This window comes from Phyllopteryx taeniolatus, chromosome 5 (genome assembly GCF_024500385.1).
Source record: "Phyllopteryx taeniolatus isolate TA_2022b chromosome 5, UOR_Ptae_1.2, whole genome shotgun sequence".
Classification (NCBI taxonomy): domain Eukaryota; kingdom Metazoa; phylum Chordata; class Actinopteri; order Syngnathiformes; family Syngnathidae; genus Phyllopteryx; species Phyllopteryx taeniolatus.
The window spans coordinates 24,314,261-24,340,559 of NC_084506.1; the positions used below are offsets into that span (position 1 = coordinate 24,314,261).

Genomic DNA, 26,299 nt, shown 5'->3' on the forward strand with positions numbered 1-26,299 from the left:
TCCAAGTCTGCAGTTTTTATTTCTCATTTATTTCTTATTTTCCTTTGATTGTCTTTCTCACCAGTATGCCATGTACTGACACTTTTTAGAGCCACAGCTGGCTAATAAATACAATGAAATGTTAAAACGCACAATTTGAAACAAAAATAGTCATCACAAAAAAAAGTGTATGTATGTCATGAGGTTTAACAGAGGCCAGATCAGAGGAAAACAAAAAACAAAAACCTTCTGGCCGAAGCGACGACAACATGGGACCAAAAACAACAATATCACCTCAGTCATAAGAGAACATAAAAAGAAACTAAAATGTCAAAAGCTCTATCCAGTGCTTAGGATGTGTGAGGCGAGCAGGAGTTGGCCTGCCATGCGAGTGATGCTGAGGCTCAGCTTGTGAAGCTCGTCTTTATAATATTAATAGTAAAAAAAAAAAAAAAAAAGCTCAACAAAAACAGAGGTAATGAGTGTAGAAAGTGGAAAGATGTTCAAAATGCCAAAAATAAAATAAAATAAAATAAAACCAGCATGACACCAGAAGAGGGAAAATAACGAGTGCTCAAATCGGGGTGCTTTACTGAGACCATGTCCATGTCAAACACTGCATCTATGTAGATTAATATAAATATTTATATTTACGATGAATTCTTGGCCTTTTGTCTACTGTAAACTATTTTATCATTTCCAAAATGACAGGAAAACAAAACCACGAAAAAAACCCTCTTCTACTTAAGTATTATGGTCAAAATTAGTCCACTTCACTATCAATCCATTATTTTACCTTTTCCTTAATTTATTTTTGTTTTGTTTTCTGATTTCTGATTACAGTTACGTTAAGTGTTCAAAGAACTTTTTTAAACACTTTTTTAAATGGGGAAAATGTATTTTTTTTAATACATGCATTCGCAGTTATTCTTCTTTAATTTTACACTGTGTGAAATTTAAACGGAAGTCCCATTGACTGTCCTGGCCATTGTTGTTATTGCGTCTAGATTTTTTGAGGGGGAAATTATTTTTCAGACACTACAGTTAACTGTCATCACCATTGTTGTAATTGTGACTTTCTTCAGGCTTCTGCTTAGCAGTTAGGACTAAGGGCTTTACCTCTTATTTTAATTTTAATTGCTGTTCATTTTAAAAGAGATTTGTTTGGGACACTACAGTCAGGATTTAAAAAACAACAACCCAGTATTAACATGTATGCTATCAATGTCATCATTGATATGGTGTCTTTTCCTGAAAATGACTTCCTTTGAATTTGTTTTTAAACAATAAAGCAGCACAAAAAATTATTATTATTTTTTTTTAAATAGCAGCTGAGACCATGGACAGTGTTCAAATAAAAACAGCACAAATTTTCCCTCAATTGTTTTCCTTAATAAATTATTTCCAACTATACATGCCAGGTAAAAAAAAAAAAAAGACCGGTACTACGTAATATATATTTTTTTAGAACACAAGTTTGGTGTAAGTCACCTACCCTAGGCTGAGACAGTTAGAGATGTCCACCAGGCAAAATAATACATTTTTCGTACCAATGGAAAACAATTAGAAATACAGTGATGAGAAACTTTCTCATCTTACAGTAGCGCCATCATGCTGAATGAATTGTAAGTGTTGTAAGAGCTAACAAGATGGCGTTTGGCCTCAAGGAATTCCGGGCAATGTGGTTCACCTAATCGGTGCCGAGAAGCTTAAACCTGTAAGACTTTTTTTGCAGCATTTGTGGAAGTTAAGACTACACAATACCGAGTGAATGTGAACGTAGGTTTGGCACATTTTGTGTAAAATCTGTAGCAATAACAATAAGAAGTAATATTATGTCATATGGGAATTGCTCCCTGTGTTTGATTGACAGTTATAACAATTGACATCTCTCATTGTACAAAAACAAAACACATTCACAAGCTGGCACATCATACCTGAGCTGGGATATATACATATATATCATATCATATCATATCATATCAGTATAATAATAATAATAATAATAACAACAATAAATTTGATGTGCTGTGTTTGTTTGAGACATGAATGTAAGACTGTAAGATTACAAGAGCTAAGATTCTTTTTTTGTTCTTTTTTTTTTTTTTTAATATTAAATCTTCTCAAATATCAAGTTGTGCCAGTCCAGAGTTTTTGTACAGGCACCCAACAGGTGGCCCGTCCGGCGAAAATCCAATCAAAATAAAACACAAAAAAGTAATAAAAACAGCAAGATCATCAAAAAATGTAAATACAAAATGAAACGAGCTCACTCCTTTTAAAACACTTAAGACCAAATAGCTGCTGAAGAGACCATGCATGCTGGTTGCAACAAAACAAAACAATACAAAACAATGCGGTCACGTGATGCTGGAGTTGTCGCAGCTTCCGGCCCCTTGTCGTTAAGGTTGTCCTCAAAAAAGTCATTTCAACGTATCTTGCGAGCGCGCTCAGTTGGCGCTGATGTCCTGCCGCGTCTCCTGCTCGCTGCTGTAGTCCGATTTGGGCTCGTCCTCGTAGTCGTCGTACATGTCCGTGTCGTCGTCGGCCGGCTCGGCCTTGACCATGTCATACCCGCTTTGGATGACGGGCGCGGCCGGTTCGGGGCTGGCCGAGTTGCTGGAGCAGTCCGAGGTCAGGTGGGGTGAGGGGGTGGTGGCCGTCGCCATGGTGATGGTGCCCGGGTAGACATCCATGGCGCCCTCGTTGTTGCCAAGGGGATGCGGAGCCTGAGGCCTGTGGGATGCAATATGGAATGTGATTACAAGGGTATGTGTCATGTGATTGGTACAACATCAATTAATTAAACCTAACATCAAGATCAAGATTCCACAACATCTAATACAGTGGACCCCCGCATACTCCATGCGGATTCATGTGGATTGCAGATCTTTTTTTGTTTCTTTTTTGGCGCAGTTTAAAACCACTTATTCAATAATGTTTGGGGTTTCAATTATAATTTTTTCCCAACGCTATTATTTGCAGATTTTTGTTATTCGTTGTCTGGCCTGGACAACATTTTTTGTCACGAGTTTTAAAAAAAAAATAGCACTGTATTGTATCAGAACATAATGAAACATAATAACATTTGTAGAGTGTAAAGAAGTAAACTGGCTTTTTAACGCTTAATTACTGTATGTACTGTACCAACTTTTATTCATGAGTTGGATGTGCACCTTTAAAGGGTGTGGCCTAATGAGTGGCCGGTTAGTCTGCGTGTGAGTGTCTTGGTGTGAATTTTGGTTTACAGCAGCTCCTTGTAAGTGGTCTCATTTCGCATGTTTTGTCTATTTTCCCGTAAAATAAACAACTGAGCATTGGCGACTGTAGCTCTCTTTGCCCACGTGCGAGGGAATTACAGTACCTTCATTGCTTTTTTTTTTTGCTTTTTTTTTTCCCCACTTCACTTGAGCGGTGTCGTATCTGAAGCCTCGCTTTTAACTCACATTTTTTTCTGGCAACACAAAGCAAAATATCGACTCAGCGGTGGCTCATAAAACTTGCAAAACTTGGAAGTTGAGGTACTCGCAAGTAAGGGTACCACTTTATTTTATATGTGCTGTAATTTCTCGCCAGTTATTTATGGTAACTGCCACTGTGCGTTATAGAAATGAACACAGCGACTCGAAATAATCCAAATAGTCAATAAAATCCATGGTACCCTCGGTCGTAATGTCCTATCATATTTACATTCTCTCTCCTCTTGCCAATATTCATAATAGCCGCCACGTTGCATCAACACAGCTACACATAATCCACAGTCAGGATAGTTACACAACAGTACTTTCATTTGACGAGCGCCCCAACTTGCGAGTTTACGAACCATCGCTTGGTCAATTTTGAGCTTTGTGTTGTAAGCCAAAATTTGAGTTATGAGCCAGCGTCAGCTATACTGGCGCTTGAGTGAAATGAAAAAAAAAAAAAAAAAGGATCAAATAAAGTACTACAAGGCAAGGTAAGGCAAATGTATTTGTACAGCACAATTCAACAGCAGGGTGACTCAATGCTTTACACAGGTATTAAAACAGAAGAACAGTTGAAAAAATGCAATATACAAAATGATCAAAACCAATCATGTAGATGTTAAAACAAAGAAAGAAAAAAGTGAAAAATACAATGACTCAATACAAAAATCTACTTAAAAGCAATATTGAACAGGTGAGTTTTGAACCTTGGCTCCAGCACGCCCGCGACCCGAGTGAGGAGCAGCGGCTCAGAAAATGGATGGATGGATGGATGGATGGATTTAAATAAACTCAGTGTCTCAGCTGAGCTACAGTTTTCTGGGAGTTTGTTCCAGATGTAGGGGGCATAAAAACTAAAAGCTGCCTCTCCATGTTCACTTGTTCCAAGAGGAACGGTGAGCAGACCTGTCTCAGAAGACCTCAATGCTTTGGATGGTTCACACTCATGGAGGAGGTCTCTGATATTCAGTATTTTGGCCCTAAACCATTTTGAGCTTTATACACTGGCAGGTATATTTTAAAATCTATCCTCAACCGGTGTAGGGATCTGAGGACTGGACTGATGTGGTCTTGGTTTTAGTTAAGACTCTGTAATACCCTCGCATGTTGGCAAGGAGCGCTACAGTTGCTGATGCACTGACAGCTCAGACACTTCATTAGCCCTAAAAGGCTCACATCCAACAGCGCTTACAGAAAAGAAAGTACAATTTATTTAAAAACAATTCTCTTTTATCATGTTTTACTATATTATTATACAGCACTGTGCTTTTTTTCCTTTACTTAAAACATGTCACAAAAACAACGACCACATTTTTTGGGGGGGATTATTTAAACATTATTTAAAGCTGTATGAACCTCCTCAGACTCTTATTCATCTTTCCCACACTCCTATTAACCTCTACCATACTCTTATAAAACACTTTGCATACTCTTAAACACCTTTAAACTCTTAAACATACAGTAATGCACAATGTACATTTTATTCCTTGTAATGTGTTTTGAAAATTATTTATTTGATTGGATTTTTTTACAGTTTTGTTTAAGTGTTTATTATACCACAAAGAAATTACTCAAAATTGTGCGAATGATACGATTATGGAAAAAATCTGCGATGCACTGAATCCACAATAGGTTAACCGCGGTAGAGCAAGGGAACACTGTAATTTCAGAGGGAAAATTCATTTGACATATAAGTAAAATGAGTTCAAAACTTGCTCATGGAACGAATTACACTTGTAAGACGAGGCACTACTGTACAATGAAGTGATTTGTGCAACGAAGAGAAGTGGTGAGCTCGGCAATTTTCTCTCTTCTGTATCGTCAATTAGCGCCATTCAATCTGACACTTTCTATGTGTAACACTCTACTAAAAAAAAAACAACAACAGCAGCTGCCTTGTTGGAAAGGGCGATTGGTCGGTCGGTCGGGTGGCGCAGCACTGATTGAAAGCGCAGGCCTCCTTCAATGACAGGCTTCTCTTTGCATTAGCTTGACCACACGCACGCACCCACGCACGCACACACAGTCAATGTAGAATTCAAACATCTGCTTACATTTCATATTCCACCGCGTCTGTCTGCGTCCAATTCCAGCGGCCGCAAGCTCGCCTGCATTGTCCTCTTTTTAATAAATGACACGCTATTAAAAATGGCTCCCGTTGGAAGCCTTCTGCTAAATCCATCCGTGAGACGCTGACGGCTTTTAAATGTGTCCCGCGGCCTGGATTCCATTAGGACCATGCCACCGTTTTCTGCTTTTGTGGCACACGTGTCGTGTTCTTAACGGGGGGAAATAAGGAGCTCAGGGAATTCTGAGACGTTTGTATTTCTACTCCAACAAATAGACCCAAGTTGAAATATTTCTTTTATCGTGGGATGTTACGAGCCAGGAAAAAGGCCTTGCGTCAAGAGCATTGTGACATTTCTGCAAGCGTTGATCATTTTATATGCGCACGCTGGGTATACACAACATGTTGCAGCAATCACATGTCCGTGTCTGCTGGAACACAAAACTCTACGTAATGTAAGATCTGCGCCAGATCGGGCTGGGCAAGTACATGGATCTACAAACATGGACGATGACAACATTGTGGCGTGACCACATCAGAGTCTACCGGAAAGCTAAATTGTCGTTAAAGATGCCGTCTCCACATAGCGTCCAATCTTGTGCAATACTGCAGATCAAATATGTTGTGTCGTTATCTGGAACATAAACATGGACGCACACAACATTGTGGCCCGACAAACTGTCAGAGTCAACTAGAACACTATAATCTGCCACACTATGAATGATCCTCTTCAATACTACAGATTTGGTGGAACAAATAAGTTGCGTCCCTGCACGCAACTTAAAGATGGACGCACACAACAGTGTGGAGTGACTACATGTCAGAGTTCACTGGAATGCCAATTGTTGTTAAACACATCATCTCCACATAACGTATGATTCGAGGCAGAGTGGGAGGAAGGAAATTGTTTCACAGTGCCACAGGAAATAAACGTGGAGGAACACAACATTGTGGAGCAAAAACCCATCAGCTTCTACTAAGAGGCTTAAACATCATTAAAGACACTGTCGTCGCATAATGTAAGATCATCTGAAATACTGAAGACTGCACGAAAGAAATAAATTGCGTAGCAGCTCACAACATAAAGATGGACACACCCAACATTGTGGAGCGGCCACTACTCTCTGCACTGACCCGACAAAGAACTGCCTCATCTCCTGACGGCGCGAGCGCATCATCTGCTTGTACTCGCCGATGCGCAGCTTCTTGCCGTCGATGATGCAGGTCCGCTTGGGTCGCGGCTTGTACTTGTAGTTGGGATATTTCTCCAGATGGATCTTGCTGAGGCGCGCTTGCTCCTCGTAGTACGGCTGCTTCTCCTGGTTGGTCATCGCTTTCCAGCGGGAACCTGGGAAACACACAGCCGCAAGACCTCAGTGGCTCCAAGTCTCTGGGACCTTAGTTTCTTTTGCCTTTTCTAAACAAAGTAACCACACGTGATTGTTGTCGTCTCTCGCGGGGAATTTTAAAGCCATGTGGTCACTGTGCTGTTTTTGGTGAACAAAACTAGACCATGTACCATCCATTGTTGTTGTCTTTTGCATTGAACTTTAAAGCTGTGTGGTCATAATTCTGCTTTTTGTAAACAAAACTAAGCTACCTGAGATTGTGGTTGCCAATTGCATAGATTTTTAAAGCCATATGGTCACAGTATGACTTTTTGGAGACAAAACAAAACAAAGCAACCTGCGTTTGTAGTCGTTTTCATGGAATTTTAAAGCTACTTGTATGCGGTCATAGTGTTGCTTTTTGTAGACAAAACTATGTCACACGTTACTGTTGTTGTCTTTGCAAAGAATTTCAAAGCCGTGCGGTCACAGTGTTGCTTTTTTTTTTAAAAACAGAACAGCGTGATTGTTCCTGATGAGTAATTTTAAAGTTGTATGGTCCCAGTTGTGCTTTTTGCAAAAAAAAAAGAAGAAGCAATTTGGGATTTTTGCTGTACACAAAACTACGCTACTTGTGATTGTTGCTGTGTTTTGCATTTTGCAATTTAAAGCCATGTGGTCACAGTACTACTCTTTATAGACAAAACTACGCTACTAATGACTACGTTGTCAATTTTTGCATGGCACTTTAAAAAACGCGCGATCGTAGCTGTTAATGAGAGTGCGACGTCTTGGAATGGACGATCCCAAGGAGGGAGGTTTATCGATCATCCGCACAGTGCTCGTCGATGTTTATGACCAAGCGACCTCACACATTAACGCTGCCGGTAAAAAAAAGTGAGAAGAGTCCAGCTGTGTTATGATGTCAGACAGACATGCATTGTACACACAGACAAACAGCGTTTACTGCGGTTCTAAACAGCCTTCTGCTCAAATGATGACCTCCTAGTTCACACGATTATGCAACAACTACAGAATCGTTTTTGCAAAAAATAAAATCAGGCATATGCATGTGTACTGTATAGGTGTGTAGTTGTAGTTGGTCACATGACAGTTTTAGGACTAAAACGAGTGAAATACTCACTGTAAGTAACAAAAACTATTGTTGCCTGTTTAGTACATTTGATTGACACAAGATTATTACATTTGGATTCATGGATTATGTTTTTTTTTTTAATTTTTTTTTTTAAATATCAAATTGGGAAACAGAGAATGGCAACATGTAAGGTTTGCAACTCCAAAATACGAGAGACAATAACTACGACATCAAACTTTGTCCATCACTACAAAATCCACAAAGACAGCTAAGGTAGCGTACGGTATGTCAATTTCACAGTTTAGCAAACTGATAACCAGTCAAACATAACCAAACTTCATGCCTTTAATGTGTTAAACTGAGAAGACAATAAAGTAATGGACAACATGGAGTCTGATTTTAGAACCATTTAAAAAAAAAAAAAACAGCTAAGTACTGCAAAGTGGCAAGATAGTAAACAATGTCATGACCTGACTCGACTTGCTTGAAATTTAGTCGGGACTCAACTTGGGACTTGAAGCTTAAGGATTGAGAACTATGTAAAGTACTTACGACATGTGTGACTTACTCTCACCTTTGTTTATATCTGCTCTAATTTCCTAGGCAGATTGTCATGCTAGAAACCGAATCAAAGTCTGGAGGCAGTGTGTAGCAGAAAGACTGTGTGAACTGCGTCAGTCACCAAGGCCGATCTGGAAGAAACCGTCACCTCGACTGCGCACTCTGTATCCTATGTCAGCCAGCTAATGGGCCCAAAGAAGTGATCTGAGGGCAGAACTGGAAATAATCTTAAAAAATAAAAAAAAGCTTTTCACACTAGGTTGTCACAAGCAAACAGGGGAAAAACTCTCACACCTGAACCATCTCGTGGGAACCAGTAGAAAAGCTGTGCGTGTACTGTAAGTATGCATTCAAGACTTTAGAAGGAGTGACTCCACGAGGGTGTTAGCAGGCAGCTAACTACGACATAGATCGACGGGATTGTGCTCATTCTTTTTTCCCTTGTTGCTAGGCAGAATTCTTCGGGCTCTATCAGAAAATACCACTCTGTTTGAAGAACAAACTGGAGGAGATGCACATTGAGCTAATAGCTACATTCCGCTAAAAAACAAAATATTTCAACCCGTCACCAAATTCCAAAATAAATGGAGATATTTTAGATATGAAGTATTTTTCAGATTCCACAAATTCGGAATTTGTTTTCCCATATTGCACATTTTTCATGACAAAAATTACCTTATGACAAAATTGTAATTTTTTTTTTTATTATTATTTTTTTTTTACCAGAATCCTTCCACATTTCTCAACCGATCTAAACCGTTCCAACATCAAACAATTCAGTCCATTCAGGATACCTTAGGAACTTATTATAAGTTCCCAAATTCCCACTGTTTTCCACATTTTATCCAAATTTATGCGGATACTTTTCATTTTCTTAAGTCTGTTTTTTAATAAAATCCTTCCACAATTCTCGACCGAGTTAAACCGTTCCAACTTCAAACTGTTTAGCTCATTGGGCACATCTACATAACCATTTTTCACTTTGCCCAAATTCCCAATTTTTCAGCACTCTATTACACATTTTTCAAAACAGAATTCCCAAATGAATGCAAAACATTTACAAAAAAATATACAATCCTTTTGCATTTCTCAAATAATTACAACCATTTGTTTTTGTTTTTGTTTTTGTTTTTGTTTTTGTTTTCGATTTCGAGGCACGCTGGCCGTCTGGTTAGAGCGTCAGCCTCACAGTTCTGAGGTGCGGGGTTCAATCCCCGTCCCCGCCTGTGTGGAGTTTGCATGTTCTCCCCGTGCCTGCGTGGATTTTCTCCGGGCACTCCGGTTTCCTCCCACATCCCAAAAACATGCATTCATTGGAGACTCTAAATTGCCCGGAGGCGTGAATGTGAGTGCGAATGGTCGTTTGTTTGTATCTGCCCTTCGATTGGCTGGCAAGCGGTTCAGGGTGTACCCCGCCTCCTGCCCGATGACAGCTGGGATAGGCTCCAGCACGCCCGCGACCCTAGTGAGGAGAAGCGGCTCAGAAAATGGATGGATGGATGTTTTCGATCCTCAGGTTACTATTTTGCTGTATGTTAGCATAGCTACTCAGCATTTAAGCAATTCTCATTAGCAATAGTATAGAAATACAGTGCAAGATGTAAAATCGGCATTGCCCGCACTGATTTTAGCAATTGTCTTTATAATACAGTATTTTAAAAGTTTACGATTCTTACATTCAACATTTCACTTCATTCTGCAGCATTTCAGTTCAGCGTCAACGCTTCAGCGTTCACACGCAATTTCTGCTGAAATCACATTCACTCGTTGTATACAAAGGAATTCCAGCAAAACCCATAAAACACCACTAGATGACAGTATTGCCTACATGTTTACTACCTATGACATGTCTGTCAAATGCGTAATTTTACTTTTTTTTTTAGTTTTATTATAGAGATTATTGACTCTAGATGGCAGTAACAGAAAGTCAAAATGTCACATAATACATTGTCTGTATAGTTAATAACAATACCACATGCTCACCTAGAATTTTGCTGATGTTGGAGTTGTGCATGTCCGGGAAGGTCTGTAAGATCTTCCTGCGCTCGTCCTTGGCCCAAACCATGAAGGCGTTCATGGGCCTCTTGATATGCGGCTCGGTGTTGCTCCTGCCACGTGCTTCCCGGAACACGCGAGCCTCCGCGATGTTGCTTCCTGTAAAGAAGAAATGCAACATTTTGTATTCTTTTTAGAAATAAGATACAGTGATCACTTACAGTCCTACGCTATAGCTAGTCTTGGGCCTGTTCTGATCTATACCGTGAAATTTGGTCGGCATGTCTATCATGAGTAGACCAACGAAAAATCTTAACTGCAAGCTTTCGCTACAACGGAATTACATTTTGGCCTTGCTGGAATAATAAAAACAAAATGTTCAAGAGGCTAAAATGTTGACATTGAAACGTTCTGTTTAGCTCTGCTTTGCTGAGCTTCACAATAAATATTTGCACTGGTTGAATACCTGAATGTGACACTGTGATGCTCTTTGTAGCTTTACATCTACAATGGGACACCAACCTTATAAGGCTCCACTTTGACACATTTTCAGCATTGGAACATACCCTTACCTTTTTTGGTCAAAAGTACAAACGAGTTACTTACGAGTATTTTATACTATTTACTGTATATTTAATACAGAGCAATGTTTTGATTGTGGCGGCACGGTGGACGACTGGTTAGAGCGTCAGCCTCACAGTTCTGAGGACCCGGGTTCAATCCCCGGCCCCGCCTGTGTGGAGTTTGCATGTTCTCCCCGTGCCTGCGTGGGTTTTCTCCGGGCACTCCGGTTTCCTCCCACATCCCAAAAACATGCATTAATTGGAGACTCTAAATTGCCCGTAGGCATGACTGTGAGTGTGAATGGTTGTTTGTTTCTATGTGCCCTGCGATTGGCTGGCAACCAGTTCAGGGTGTACCCCGCCTCCTGCCCGATGACAGCTGGGATAGGCTCCAGCACGCCCGCGACCCGCGTGAGGAGAAGAGGCTCAGAAAATGGATAGATGGATGTTTTGATTGTAAGAATGGATTTAACATCTTTGTCTTATAATCGTTTGTGTGTTCCTGTCAGCTTTGTGGTCAAGGGGCAAAGAGCCATCAGCGTCGCTCTAGATGGTCATTCATTGGTAGGTTATGATTGAGTCCTACAAACTGTACTAGTACAAGAGGTGGAAAAAATACTCACACTCTGTACTTACGGTAAGTAGAAGTACTGATTCGACTCCTTAAGTTAGACTACACAGTTTTATAGCAACATCTGGCTTCTCTAAATCTGTTGCTAGAGTTTTGTTAATATTCCATGGTTCATCTTCCTCCATGTCACTGCTGTCCCTGTTTTTTTTTTTTTTTTTTTTTTTAAACTTTGCAGACCCGATGATGCGGCACGTAATGGAGAAGAACAGAGCAGAACTCGGCGGTAGCTCACCGTCCAGATCCTCCGGCCTGGTCAGGTCGATGACTCGATGCACCATCTTCCCAGCATCCTCCCCGAGCTTGCCCAGGTGGTGGCTCAGCGTTTCGTAGTGCAGACGCTCCTGCAGAACCAGGAACAAAAAAAAAAAAAAAAAAAGGAAGAACTTTACTTGGTTTGAAACCATGGGCCAAAAATGCTAGTGATTTCTCCAATGTCACTCAAACAACACATTGTTAGCCTAATAGCATAATTGCATTGCTTAGCCTAATAGCATAATTGCATTGCAAGTCATTTGTAATTTACTGTCACAATAACAAAAAACATACCAATGTGCTTGCTAAAAAAATTTATTTTTTCTTTATGTTTGTGTAGATTGTCAGTTATCCAGGTCATGGTGACCCGCAAAGGTTGAATCGAGACCACTGGGCTCTTCTTGTTTGTTGAGGTTTTTTTGCTTTTGTTGTACGAAAATGTCCAAAAAATACTTATGTAATTATGCTATTAGCATAATGATATGAGCTCGGGAAGCAAGCCCAATAGGATACATTATGGTCGTCTCCCACCATGCATTTCTAGTGTTTCAATTATAGATGCACCATTCCAACTTTTTTTTGGAATACTCACTAATATCGAGTACCGATACTTGATAATGCCATCACGTCTTGCAATTATAAAATATAGAACAAGCTTTAGAGGAACGTGTCATTACTGACATTTTAACATCCGACTGCGTTTTTGTAACAGTCTTGCCACGTTACGCAGCCCGTAACACAAGGCATTTCAGTTAGTGTTGTCTCGGTCTGATCACTAGGGGGCACTAGATACAGTAGATAAGAGACAGGGAAGAAATAAAATATGAAGAAGAATGTAGAGTGGCAGACATCAACACTGAATGTGATGTTATCTGTCTTTCAACTAGCAAATAAAATGAGTAAAAATATAAGACTAATTCTTGAGAATACCACAAGTCATACAGGACAACTGTAGTGATACTTGATCACACAATGGCTTACTTCTCTTTACTCGATGTGCCGTACGGAGCGGAGCAGAATGGGCGACCGGGCTGGAAACTCGGTGGTTGCCGGAAGGGTCGCGGGGTGGCCGCCTAACTCGCCGGCCAAGACGAGCTTGATTTGCAGTCGGCCAAAATCATTGTCATCCGTGTTTTCACTAGTTTTAATTTTTGTTAATAAAATAGAAAATCTATGGTTCTGGAAAAAATGAAGAGACCAAACAATACTGGCATGTCTATGGTATTTTGGCCATTTCTGATTTTCTGCAAATAAATGTTCCAAATGACAATATTTGTATTTGGAATTAGGGAGTTATGTTGTCAATAGTTAAGAGAATTCAACAACAAAAATATTTTATTTCAACATATACCTGTAAATAGCAAAATACAAGAAATTGATAATTTTGCATTGGTCTCTTATTTGCTTTCCAGAACTGTATGCATATTTAAAAATGATAAAAATATTTAAGCAATTTTTTAATGTTGATTGTTGATTATTATTTTAATAATTTATATTATACATATTTCCTTTTTAAATTTTAAAAACTTTTTTTGTGACTAAAAACATTTTATATATTTACTTAACATTGATATTTCTTTGCGATGGCACATTAAGAATATTTTAATTCTAATTATTTGATACATTTGTCCTTTTATTTATACTATTTAAACTTTTTACTTAAATTTTGTTTTAAACTGACCTTGAAAAAAAAAGTTTGTATTTTTTTCTTTGGCTTTTTACATCCGTTTTAATGTATTTTCTTGCTTGTACATATCTTTTTATGACTTCTTACATGTTTACATTGAGGTGTCTTAGATAGATTGACTGATTCATTAGAATTTTTGTCAACACTCCTACTAAAGTCTCAATGGAAACGTCTCTTAACATTCTTTCCTGCTGTATTTTTTTATATGTAAGGGGTTGGACGCTTCTAATTTGAACATCTTTGATGGTAACAACGATAAAACTAATTGCTGGGTTGATCTGGCTCGTGTTCATAGGTCGTCGTGGTCTCTCTTAGGATCTAATATGAAGTTCCCATCATGCACTCGGAGAAGCCAAGAAGCGGCTAAAATGACAAAAGTGTGGTGGAAAACATGGACACGCTGCGCTACTCTTCCTCCTACCATCCCTCCTCCTCCTTTTTCTGGTGACAGAGGCATTTTGTTTGACGCAAAAGATGGTTGCCGGGTGAAGTCATGCTGGCAGAGCGGCTGGAACTTGTGGGCCAAAGCGTATAGAAGTGTGTGTTTAGGTGTGTGTATGTGTGTGTTTAGGTGTGTGTTTGGAGGCCAATGTCAGCACCACGACGGGGCTGTAATCAGGGCGGCCGCAGAACATGTGCCCGGGCAGTGCCGCGCTCACCGCAAGGAAGCCAGCGCCTAACAGCACACAAGAAGAAGAAGAAGACAAAAGATGGAGAGTAGAAGAAGAGGAAGGAATGGAAAGTACTAAAATGGAGAAGCAGTGAGTGAAGAAGATGGTCCTCAACCTTTAAGTATGGATTGCAAATGTAACGATATGAATTATATTCCATTCATTATTGTTTTCGTATATATATATATACAGTATGCAGTATAGCAGGAGTGAAAGGTAATTTCCGGATGAAATGTATTGAACATGCGACACACTGCTTTTGATAATGCAAATAAGTTGTAATAATTTTGTCATGTGACTTCTTTCCAGTATGTTGCCTTTTTGTATGTATGTATGTATATACACGTAATCATTATTTATACATTTTTAATTGGAATTTACCATGCTATTTATTCAACATGCCACATATGACAAATGCGGTTTTAATAATTTCGTCATGCGACTTCTTTCCTGTATTTTGCCTTTTTCTCTTATTATTATTATTATTAGTAGTAGTAGTAGCAGTTGTAGTAGTATTAATAATACAGTTTTAACAGTAAATGAATACCCTATTTATCTAACACTGCGAACGACAAATGTAATTGTTTTGTCATGTAAGTTCTTTACTGTATTTTCATGTTTCTGTTATTAAATACAAATGTTTACTATGGTAATGATGATGATGACTATTATTATAAATATTATTATTACTCTTGTCATTATTATTTATACTTTATAAGAGATGATTAAATGTACACATATAATTAATACGAAATGCATGAAATTATATTTCACATTTTGTATTATATTTTGATGATAATTATTCATGAAATGTTTGATTACTGTACAAATAAAATTTATCATATTGTTTGAAATATTATATTGATCATGTATACATTCTTATGTATTCTTCCATCCATCCATCCATTTTCTGAGCCGCTTCTCCTCACTAGGGTCGCGGGCCTTATGTATTCTTATGTAAACTTATTATAATAAATTCTTACAATTAATATGAAATAGTCTATTTCATATTTAAAATGATAAAGCTTGATTACTAATTATTATGCATACTGAACTAAATTAATTATTAAATTAAAATGAATAATATAGGATATTTCATATTAGTAAAATCTAATAATAATAATGTTGCCCCTATAAGCAGACATTCCAACAGCTTCTTCGCTGTTAACTTACAACTCCATTGGAACATGCGACCAATTTTTTTTGTCTTGCGTTTGTTGTCACATTTCTGTCGGGCCAATTATACATTACTAGTGCACTCACTGTAGTAGTCTCGCCACGCTGCACTATTTCCATATCTGTTCTTGACCAATACTGGCCACTCATGTGCCTGAGTAGCATCTGCACCATTTGCACAATCGACATTGTCCCAGATTATCGCACTACTAGTCACTTTAGACTGCATACATTTCTTGAAATCACGGCGCCCTTTGCACAATGGTCTTTGCACCGGACTATTGTTCTATAAGTCATTTCAAACTGCTCTAATTGCTAGAGGACTCTGCATCTTTTTGCACAATTGTCCAAAAAATATATATATATTGTACCGTCATTACCACATTACTGGCAACCTTTTATTGCTCAGTGGCTGCTTTTTTTTAATGTCTTTATGTCTCAAAAGTATTCTCTGTCAATTGACTGTCTGTTGTCGTACCAGAGCGGCTCCAACATTCATTGTGTGTTGTTGACATACTTGACATACAAATAAAGTTGATTCTGATTCTCCATCCATCCATCCATCCATTTTCTACCGCTTATCTGAGGTCGGGTCGCGGGTGCAGTAGCTTTAGCAGGGACGCCCAGACTTCCCTCCCCCCAGCCACTTCATTCAGCTCTTCCGGGGGGATCCCGAGGCGTTTCCAGGCCAGCCGAAAGACATAGTCTCTCCAGCGTGTCCTGGGTCGTCCCCGGGGTCTCCTTCCGGTGGGACGTGCCCGGAACACCTCACCAGGGGGGCGTCGGGAGGCATCCGAATCCGATGCCCCAGCCACCTCATCTGGCTCCTCTTGACGTGAAGAAGCAGCGGCTCTACTCTGAGATCCTTCCGGATGACCGAGCTTCTCACCCTATCTCTAAGGGAGAGCCCGGACACCCCGCGGAGGAAACTCATTTCTGCCGCTTGTATCCGGGATCTTGTTCTTTCAGTCACGACCCACAGCTCGTGGCCATAGGTGAGGGTAGGAACGTACAACCCCAATTCCAATGAAGTTGGGATGATGTGTTAAACATAAATAAAAACAGAATACATTGATTTGCAAATCATGTTCAACCTATATTTAATTGAATACACTACAAAGACAGGATATTTAATGTTCAAACTGATAAACTTTATTGTTTTTAGCAAATAATCATTAACTTAGAATTTTATGGCTGCAACACGTTCCAAAAAAGCTCGGACAGGTGGCAAAAAAGACTGAGAAAGTTGAGGAATGCTCATCAAACACCTGTTTGGAACATCCCACAGGTGAACAGGCTAATTGGGAACAGGTGGGTGCCATGATTGGGTATAAAAGGAACTTCCCAGAATTGCTCAGTCATTCATAAGCAAAGATGGGGGGAGGTTTACCTCTTTGTGAAGTGCGTGAGAAAATAGTCGAACAGTTTAAGGACAATGTTCCTCAACGTACAATTGCAAGGAATTTAGGGATTTCATCATCTACGGTCCATAATATCATCAAAAGGTTCAGAGAATCTGGAGAAATTACTGCATGTAAGCGGCGAGGCCGAAAACCAACATTGAATGCCCGTGACCTTCGATTCCCTCATGCGGCACCGCATCAAAAACCGACATCAATGTGGAAAGGATATCACCACGTGGGATCAGGAACACTTCAGAAAACCAATGTCAGTAAATACAGTTTGGTGCTACAGCCGTAAGTGCAACTTGAAACTCAACTATGCAAAGCAAAAGCCATTTATCAACAACACCCAGAAACGCCGTTGGTTTCTCTGGGCCCGAGCTCATTTAGGATGGGCTGATGCAAAGTGGAAAAGTGTTCTCTGCTCCGTCAACTCCACATTTCAAATTGTTTTGGGAAATTGTGGACGTCGTGTCCTCCGGGCCAAAGAGGAAAAGAACCATCCGGATTGTTATGGACGCAAAGTTCAAAAGCCAGCATCTGTAATGGTATGGGGCTGTGTTAGTGCCAATGGCATGGGTAACTAACACATCTGTGAAGGCACCATTTATGCTGAAAGGTACATACAGGTTTTGGAGAAACATATGCTGCCATCCAAGCAACGTCTTTTTCATGGACGCCCCTGCTTATTTCAGCAAGACAATGCCAAACCACATTCTGCACGTTACAACAGCGTGGCTTCGTAGTAAAAGAGTGCGGGTACTTGACTGGCCTGCCTGCAGTCCAGACCTGTCTCCCATTGAAAATGTGTGGTGCATTATGAAGCGTAAAATACGACAACGGGGACCCCCCGACTGTTGAACAGCTCAAGCTGTACATCAAGCAAGATTGGGAAATAATTCCACCTTCAAAGCTTCAACAATTAGTGTCCTCAGTTCCCAAATGTTTCTTGTATGTTGTTAAAAGAAAAGGTGATATAACACAGTGGTAAACATGACCCTGTCCCAGCTTTTTTGGAACGTGTTGTAGCCATAAAATTCCAAGTTTATGATTATTATTATGTTTTGCTAAAAACAATAAAGTTTATCAGTTTGAACATTAACTATCTTGTGTTTGTAGTGTATTCAATTAAATATAGGTTGAACATGATTTGCAAATCATTGTATTCTGTATTGTATTTAACACAACACCCCAACTTCAGCTCGTGACCATAGGTGAGGGTAGGAATGTAGATCGACTGGTAAATTGAGAGCTTCGCCTTTCGGCTTAGCTCCTTCACCACAACGGACCGATACAAAGTCTGCATCACTGCAGACGCTGCACCGATCCGCCTGTCGATCTCCCGTTCCATTCTTCCCTCACTCGTGAACAAGACCCCAAGATACTTGAACTCCTCCACTTGGGGCAGGATCCCATCCCAGACCTGGAGAGGAGACACCACCCTTTTCCGACTGAGGACCATGGTCTCAGATTTGGAGGTGCTGATTCTCATCCCAGCCGCTTCACACTCTGCTACGAACCGCTCCAGTGAGAGTTGGAGATCACGGCTTGATGAAGCCAACAGAGCCACATCATCTGCAAAAAGCAGACATGCAATACTGAGGCCACCAAACCGGACCCACTCTACGCCTCGGCTGTCCGACTTACTGCCGGATATGCGGACCAAACTCTGACTCCGGTCGTACAGGGACCGAACAGCCCGTATCAGGGGGTTCAGTACCCCATAGGACTCCCCGAGGGACACGGTCGAACGCCTTCTCCAAGTCCACAAAACACATGTAGACTGGTTGGGCAAACTCTCATGCACCCTCGAGGACCCTGCCAAGGATGTAGAGCTGGTCCACTGTTCCACAGACGGTACGAAAACCACACTGCTCCTCCTGAATCTGAGATTCGACTTCCCGACGGACCCTCCTCTCCAGTACCCCTGAGTAGACCTTCTCAGGGAGGCTGAGGAGTGTGATCCCCCTGTAGTTGGAACACACCCTGCTTCTTAAAAAGGGGGACCACCACCCCAGTCTGCCAATCCAGAGGCACTGTCCCCGATGTCCACGCGATGTTGCAGAGGCGTTTCGACGAGGACACCCCCACAACATCCAGAGAATTTAGAAACTCCGGGCGAATCTCATCCACCCCCGGGGCCCTGCCACCGAGGAGCTTTTTAACCCCCTCGGTGACCTCAACCCCAGAGATAGGAGAGACCGCCTCAAAGAACCCAGACTCTGCTTCCTCATGTGAAGGTGTGTCGGTGGAATTGAGGAGGTCTTCGAAGTATTCTCCCCACCAGCTCACAACGTCCCGAGTCGAGGTCAGCAGCGCCCCATCCCCACTATACACAGTGTTGATGGGGCACTGCATCCCCCTCCTGAGACACCGGATGGTGGACCAGAATTTCATCGAAGCCGTCCGGAAGCCTTTCTCCATGGCCTCACGAACTCCTCCCATACCCGAGTTTTTGCTTCAACGAACACCAAAGCTGATTCCGCTTGGCCAGCCGGTACCCATCAGCTGCCTCAGGAGTCCCACAGGCAAAAAAGGCCCGATAGGACTCCTTTTTCAGCTTGACGGCATCCCTCACCGTTGGTGACCACCAACGGGTTCGGGGATTGCCGCCAGACAGGCACCGACCACCTTACGGCCACAGCTCCGGTCGGCCGCCTCAGCAATGGAGGCGCGAAACATGGTCCACTCGGACTAGATGTCCCCCGCCTTCTGTCGGAGGTGGGAGCCGTGCTTTGTCTGGTCCCTCACCTAGGACCTGTTTGCCATGGGTGACCCTGCCAGGGGCGTTAAGCCCCAGACAACTTAGCTCCTAGGATCATTGGGACACACAAACCCCTCCACCACGATAAGGTGAGGGCTTCCAGGAGGGGAGAAAACACACTTTTTGTATCAATTTTACTCGCTAGTGACTGTTGGGAAAAGTCATTATTCTGACACGGTTCGCCTATTCGGTGCTAACAATCGCAATAACAATCGAGCGGCAGCTCCCTAAAGGGGCCGCTTGACTCTTAAGTGGGCTCGGGGAGGTTTTATGACACACGCACACACACACACATACAGACACACACACGCACAAACGTTTAGGCTATTTCAATCGTCTTCGGCAGCCGCAAGCCAGCTGGAAGCAACGTAAGTGTAAGGCAATACTCCACAATGCCGCTAACTGGCCAGGCCTCTCGTCTGCGCATCGGCTAGAATGACATGGACACGCAGGCACGCATGCACGCACGCACACACACACACAAACACACGCGAAAGAGATCACTTTCAGTTCTTAGTTAACGTCTACGCGTCAAATTGAAGTGCTGTGACAGAAGCACACAAACAAAACTTCCAAAAGCCACATTTTCTCTAACCGCTACGCTTTTTTTTTTTTTTTGGTGGTCTTTCCTATTTGTCCAAGTCAAAATAACTGCTGCCCACTTGTTGGCAACCCGCCATTATGACAGGGTATCTAAAAGGAGGCAGCGCTAGACACAAAGTAGAACCTTAATCATTATGAAAAATAATATACGGTCATACCTTGACTTACGACGTTCCATGGTCAAGCTCGTAACTCAGTTTTACTCTTATATCAAATCAATGTTCACCATTGAAATACATTTTAATTCCATTCATCTGTTCCAGCCCCCCACCCCCCAAAAAAAATCCCCCACATACTTTAGTTGGGCATTTTTATTCAAGAAAAATAGCCCTCTATTGCTACTATTACTAATGATCACTTTTACTATACAGGTGCATCCCAGTAAACTAGAATACTGTCGGAGAGTTTATTTCAGCATTGTAATTACAAAAGTGAAAATCATAAATTATACAGATTCATTCAACAGAAGAAAATACTTTTCAGAAGGTCATTTCCAACATTTCCATATTAAAATGTTGTGGATTGTTTCTCATGTAACATTCAAATTTTTGGGAGATATTATTTCTCATTTTATTTTATAAATATAGTATTTATTTAAATACTATTTAAATATTGTACCGTATTTATTATTTTAGTTTTTCCATATTTCCATATTAAAATGTTTTGGACTGTTTCTTATGTAACATTCAAATTTTTTGGAGATATTCTCTTTAATATGATGTGTTTTGTTAATTTGGTGTTTTTCTTTAAATATATATTACACAGAAATAGTTTTAGTATCATTTTTAATTTAAGTATTTATTCATATTTTAAAGTCATTTATTTTCAAATAAATTTCCCATTTTAGTTTAGAAATATATTATTTATTTGACTACTATTTACATATTGTACTGTATTTATTATTTTTGTTTTAATAATTAATGTATTTATTTATTTAAATTTATTATTATAATTGCATTTTAATATTAAATATATTTATTTTAATAAACAATTGTATTATTTGTTATTTAAAATATATATTAGACATATTTTTTAACAATATAGTTATTCATTAATTATTATTATTATTTAAATTCACATTTTAGTTTGAATAATGTATTTTAAGTACATAGCCTTCAACATTGTCTCATTTATATATTAATTAATTATGATAAATACATAAATAAATAAATACTGTTTGCAAACTGCTCCAGATGATGTACATGACACAGTTGTGTGCTCTTACAATGCGTTTTTGTATAGAACTGATGTTTTCTGTAATTGTGGCGTCATACTGCTGGCATTAAGTGATTATGTCTTGTACCATGCTGAAGGCCCAGGTAACAAATTACACCCCCCACCCCCTACTAGCACAGCTTTGTAAAAGCAAAAGTGTTGACATCCAAGGTAAAGAGAGCGAGGCGGAGGCGCTGAGTCAACTTCCAGAAAGTTCCATCCATGAATTGTTCAGGACACAGTCAGGCCTGTGAGTGCCTTAAAGAACAGAAACTGTTTTTTGTTTTTTTTAAACTGTGTTTGAGGTGCTGTTGTTAGGCAACCAAAATGCAACAACAAACACCAACATGGCTATGGTTTTGCGGTTACATGCACAGATGGAGTCTTTAATGACAATTAGGGTTCCAGTAGGCTCTGATACGTGCAACTACAGCATATACTCAGATGTGTTGTCACTACACAACCTTGTGCTCAGCCATGTTTATGTTACATTACAGTGTTTTTTAAATGTCTTAATCTTAATAAAGAATTTATCAGTGGAAGCTGTTTTTGAATTCCTTCTCAGTATTTATCAACATAATGCTTCTTAAGAAAATCAACTCGGGAGTTCCTGCCAAAATTGGAAATATTTTCCTGGCGAAGACACAAACAAGTCCCCAAATTTTTTATAAATGCACCAATGGTGACCTACTTGGGCCGGCTGTGTTCAAAGGCTGCGCCCCCTAAAATATTCATGAGCATCCTAATCCTTGCCCGTCTGTCTAATCACGCTTGTCTTGGCATCTGAACGCGCTTATTTGAGACGTCCTTCGGGATGTCCAAAAGAAAGATGGCGGCAGCAGGCGGGGATGGGTGTTGGCTTGAGCATAAATAAGGGGAGAGGCCTGGACTACACACGGAAATATTCTTCTTTTATTATTACGCTATTACATTATTATTATTTAAATTTCCTCGTCATGTAAAAAAACGCTAATGGGACCCTACAATGAAACATGTCCGTACTATAATAGTGGAATGTCAAATGGTATGACACACAAATATAGAAAGATGAGAAAACACACAGCCTTGAGTGGGGTGAAACGCTATTTTAACATAGATTTTTTCTCTCTCTTGTATGGACCAGTCAAAATGGAACATCCTCACTACAAAATGCCACAAGTTATTCCATCATAAAAAGAAGCACACACTGTCTAATATGTCAAAAATATTAAATAATATAAAAAATGTAATATATATTTAATATATTACAAATTCTGGTCGCACGGTAGTCGACTGGTTAGCACATCCGCCTCACAGTTCTGAGGACCGGAGTTCAATCCCCGGCCCTGCCTGTGTGGAGTTCGCATGTTCTCCCTGTGCCTGTGAGGGTTTTCTCCGGGTACTCCGGTTTCCTCCCACATCCCAAAAACATGCATGGTAGGTTAATTGAGGACTCTCAATTGCCTGTAGATGTGAATCTGAGTGGGAATAGTTGTTTGTTTATATGTGCCCTGTGATTGGCTGGCGACCAGTTCAGGGTGTACTGTACCCGCCTCTCGCCCGAAGATAGCTGGGATAGGCTGCAGTGCGCCCGCGACTCTAGTGAGGATAAGCGGAACGGAAGATGAATGAATGAATGAATGAATGAATACATTATAAATTCTAAACTATAAAAGTGGTATCAAGCTTTACGTGTCTTGTTGCACAAACACAGAAAGACAAGAACACACACACACACTGTCCAACAGGATGAAAGGAGCTTCATTCTCGCATTTTTCTCATGTGGACCAGCCAAAATGGCCCACAAAGAAACATTTATACATAATGAAAAGTCAAAGGTTGTGCCACACAAACATAGAAAGACAGGAATACAAACACACATGGTCTAATAGGGTGAAAAGAGCGTAATTCTAGCTTTTTTTGTGTGTGTGGACCAGTCAAATTGTCACGCAAAGGAACATGTCCACATTTTAAATGTCAAAAGTCGTGCCACACAAACAAAGACAAGAACACACACACACACACACACAAAAAACTAAAAAAAAAAAGCAAAATGATCGTGGCTCACCTTGTTGCCATTGTTAAGGCTCATGCCGCTCAACGCCGACAGTTTGGCCTCCAGACTTTGGTGTCCGGGAGGTGCAGCATGATGATGATGATGATGATGATGAAGATGATGAGGAGGCGGTGGTGGTGGAGGAGGAGGAGGTCGTCCCTGCTGGTGGTGTCCCTCCTCCCTCTGGATCTGCTCCCTCATGCTGCGGGCCTCCTGGATGGCCTTCATCACGGCGTCCTGGTCCCCGAAAAGAGCCGTGGAGTTCAGGCTGGAAAGGATGTCTAGGGCGGAGGTGGGGAAAGGACAGGAATACTGTCACACGTTCCTTTTGGCTTCTGGTTTCATGAAAACTCAGAATGTTCATTATTTAGCACTGCTAAACTGGCAACTCTCTCTGGTTCAAATTTGGTAACTATGGTGGAAATGACCAAACAGAACCCAAAATGTCTGCTTCAAACTACAATGGCAGACTTCCCGTGTCTTCAAAATGTCATAGTACTCAGTGAAACTTTGACCTAAGAACAATTTTTATACAGTATAAAGACAAAAAAAAAACACACCAATGTTTATAGTACATCAAAAGAAATATTTGTTTGATCGTTGCATCATTTAAAAACAAAACAAATATGGACGACTGGTTAGCACATCTGCCTCAGAGTTCTGAGGACCATGGTTCAAATCCTGGCCCTGCCAGTGTGGAGTTTGCCTGTTCTCCCTGTGCCTGCCTGGGTTTTCTCCAGATACTCTCAAGGCACTACTGTATACGTACAGTATACACTGTTTTCTTTTCACTCATCCAACACCATCATAAAACAGATGAACAAAAAAAAAGTCATACTGTAACATACAACCCCAGCAATCTTTAAAAAACAAAATATTGAAAAATAACCACATTTTATGAGGTAAATATAGTCTCACTTTAGATATTTAGCCTTTTTGGAATGTAGAAGACTACAGAACCACTAGAGAAATGACTTTGGTGTGTTTATTGTGCTAAATTGTGTCTTGTAACTTTCACAACATCTTTGTCGCAGTCACTCGTTGTTGATGGAGTTGTTTTCCGGCCTCCTTGTTTACGTGTTTCCCACTCATGAAGCAGATGTACATGTGAAGAATAAGGAAGCGGGTAAATAAAAGGACGCCAAAGTTTTGGTCGCCTTTGCCGGTTTTAATTAGCAGACGAGTGAGGAAGCACTAAATGCTTGGGTGGCCGTTAAAACGGGGCAGAAAATAGCACGGTCTAGTGAAAGAGTTTTCATTGGAAGGGGGGGGATGTGTGTGTAATGAGAGGCTTTAGATTAGCCTTAATAACAGATAGGAGATAGGTAGGCGCATAAAAAGGTCTAGGCCCCGGCAGACAATCATGTGAGGAAGCTCTTTAAAAAAAGAAAAAAAAAGAAAAGGCAAATAAATGTGTGCTGGGTTTCACTGTTTCCGCTGGCAGCCTTTTCATGGAGGCTAAATACAGGGCTCTGGCCTCCAGTAAAATACACCCCGAGGTGTCTGCAGTCTACCGGGCACGTGCCACCCTGGCTGGTGGGGTGGTAGCAGGGTGTTGTTTTGAGTCTGGCATGCCTACAACGGAGTAAAACATAACTCAGGTTTGATTATGTTGGCAATTGTTAAATGCGGAGAAGTAGAGTAATTGCACAGACACATTTCTGCCAGCAAGGGGGCGCCTGTAAATCTCTTCAGGGCAGAACTATCATCAAATGTTTGGGGGCTGATTATTACAGTTTCCTGTTATGAAACTCAACTCAACTCAATTGTATTTATAGAGCACTTTAAAACTGCAGCTGAAACAAAGTTCTGTACATAAATACAAATCGAACATAAGACAATTGAATGCGTTTCCAGGAGCTGTTACTGAACCGATGGCCAGTCAAACTTGGCTGTCATGCTTGGCCCACTTGCAATGGCTAAACGTCCAATGTTTTGCAATTTAGCGTCACCCTTCTGGCAACTGCATGCACTTCAAATTCACTAGAATTTGGCCAAAATCTTGATGGCGTTTGTTTCTGAAAGATACCTGGAACTTGCCAAAATGAGGTTAAAATGGTCAATTCAAACCAAAATGGCAGAATTCCTGTATCTTTTTGGATATGGTTTCTTTAGGTTAATTTTTTATTTTATTTTTGTGCTAAATATGCCTGCCAAATTTCATGTTGCCACGTAAAACTGGCTTTGAGGGTTGAATTTTCAAAACATTCTCCGTTGCACTACTTTCACCAATGGCAAGTCATGAAACTTCGCCGTCAGGTTCCGCTCACATGGAATTATGAAAACTAAAATATGTATTTTCCCCTAATTCTGGGCTGCAGTAGTTACAAAATGTAAAATCCTCAAAGTTTGGTGCCACGCTCTGCCCATATGCAATGACGAAAACTCAAATGTTTCGCAATTTAGGGTCACCCATCTATCAGGTAAACATGCTTCAAATTTGGCAGCAATCAGAGAGCAGAGAGAGTCCCCTGGAAAACAGCCAAAATTACCCGAAAATGGTCACTTCAAACCAAGAGTTCCTATGTCTATCTAGACATGCATTCTTAAGACTTTTTGGTGGGTCTACTCAGGATAGACATGTTTACTTAATGTTGTGCTCCTAAATGAAACAGGCTTTGGGGGAACAATTTTCCAAAAATTCTATGCTGTAGTAGTGGACCAATGTTGACTCATCAAATTTGGCTGCCATGCTCTGCCCACACACAATGACAAAAACTAAAATGTTTTGCTATTTAGCATTGCCAGTTGGTCGAGTGGATGTGGTTCAAATTTGGTAGCAATCGGACAAAATCCCTTGGGGGGAGT

General features: G+C 40.5%; 1 protein-coding gene and 1 long non-coding RNA gene across 5 annotated transcripts in view; one reads left to right on the top strand and one right to left on the bottom strand.

Moving 5' to 3' along the window:
* Positions 1-8: 8 nt before the first annotated feature.
* Positions 9-26,299, bottom strand: part of LOC133478242 (transcription factor SOX-6-like) — a 121,669-nt gene continuing 95,378 nt past the window's right edge. For 2 of the 4 annotated variants that reach the window (XM_061774054.1, XM_061774053.1), the window contains exons 12-16: positions 23,504-23,772; positions 11,918-12,026; positions 10,480-10,650; positions 6,646-6,859; positions 9-2,715 (exon numbers count right to left, since the gene is read on the bottom strand). In XM_061774054.1, the coding sequence (XP_061630038.1) occupies positions 2,430-2,715; positions 6,646-6,859; positions 10,480-10,650; positions 11,918-12,026; positions 23,504-23,772 (1,049 nt within the window). In that variant the 3' untranslated portion in view covers positions 9-2,429. The remainder of the gene's footprint in view (positions 2,716-6,645; positions 6,860-10,479; positions 10,651-11,917; positions 12,027-23,503; positions 23,773-26,299) is intronic. The other 2 variants (XM_061774055.1, XM_061774056.1) reach the window with 2 other exon arrangements.
* Positions 10,570-15,037, top strand: LOC133478245 (uncharacterized). The gene is made up of 3 exons (XR_009788636.1): positions 10,570-11,618; positions 11,861-11,993; positions 13,920-15,037. It is a non-coding gene; the product is annotated as an uncharacterized LOC133478245 (long non-coding RNA).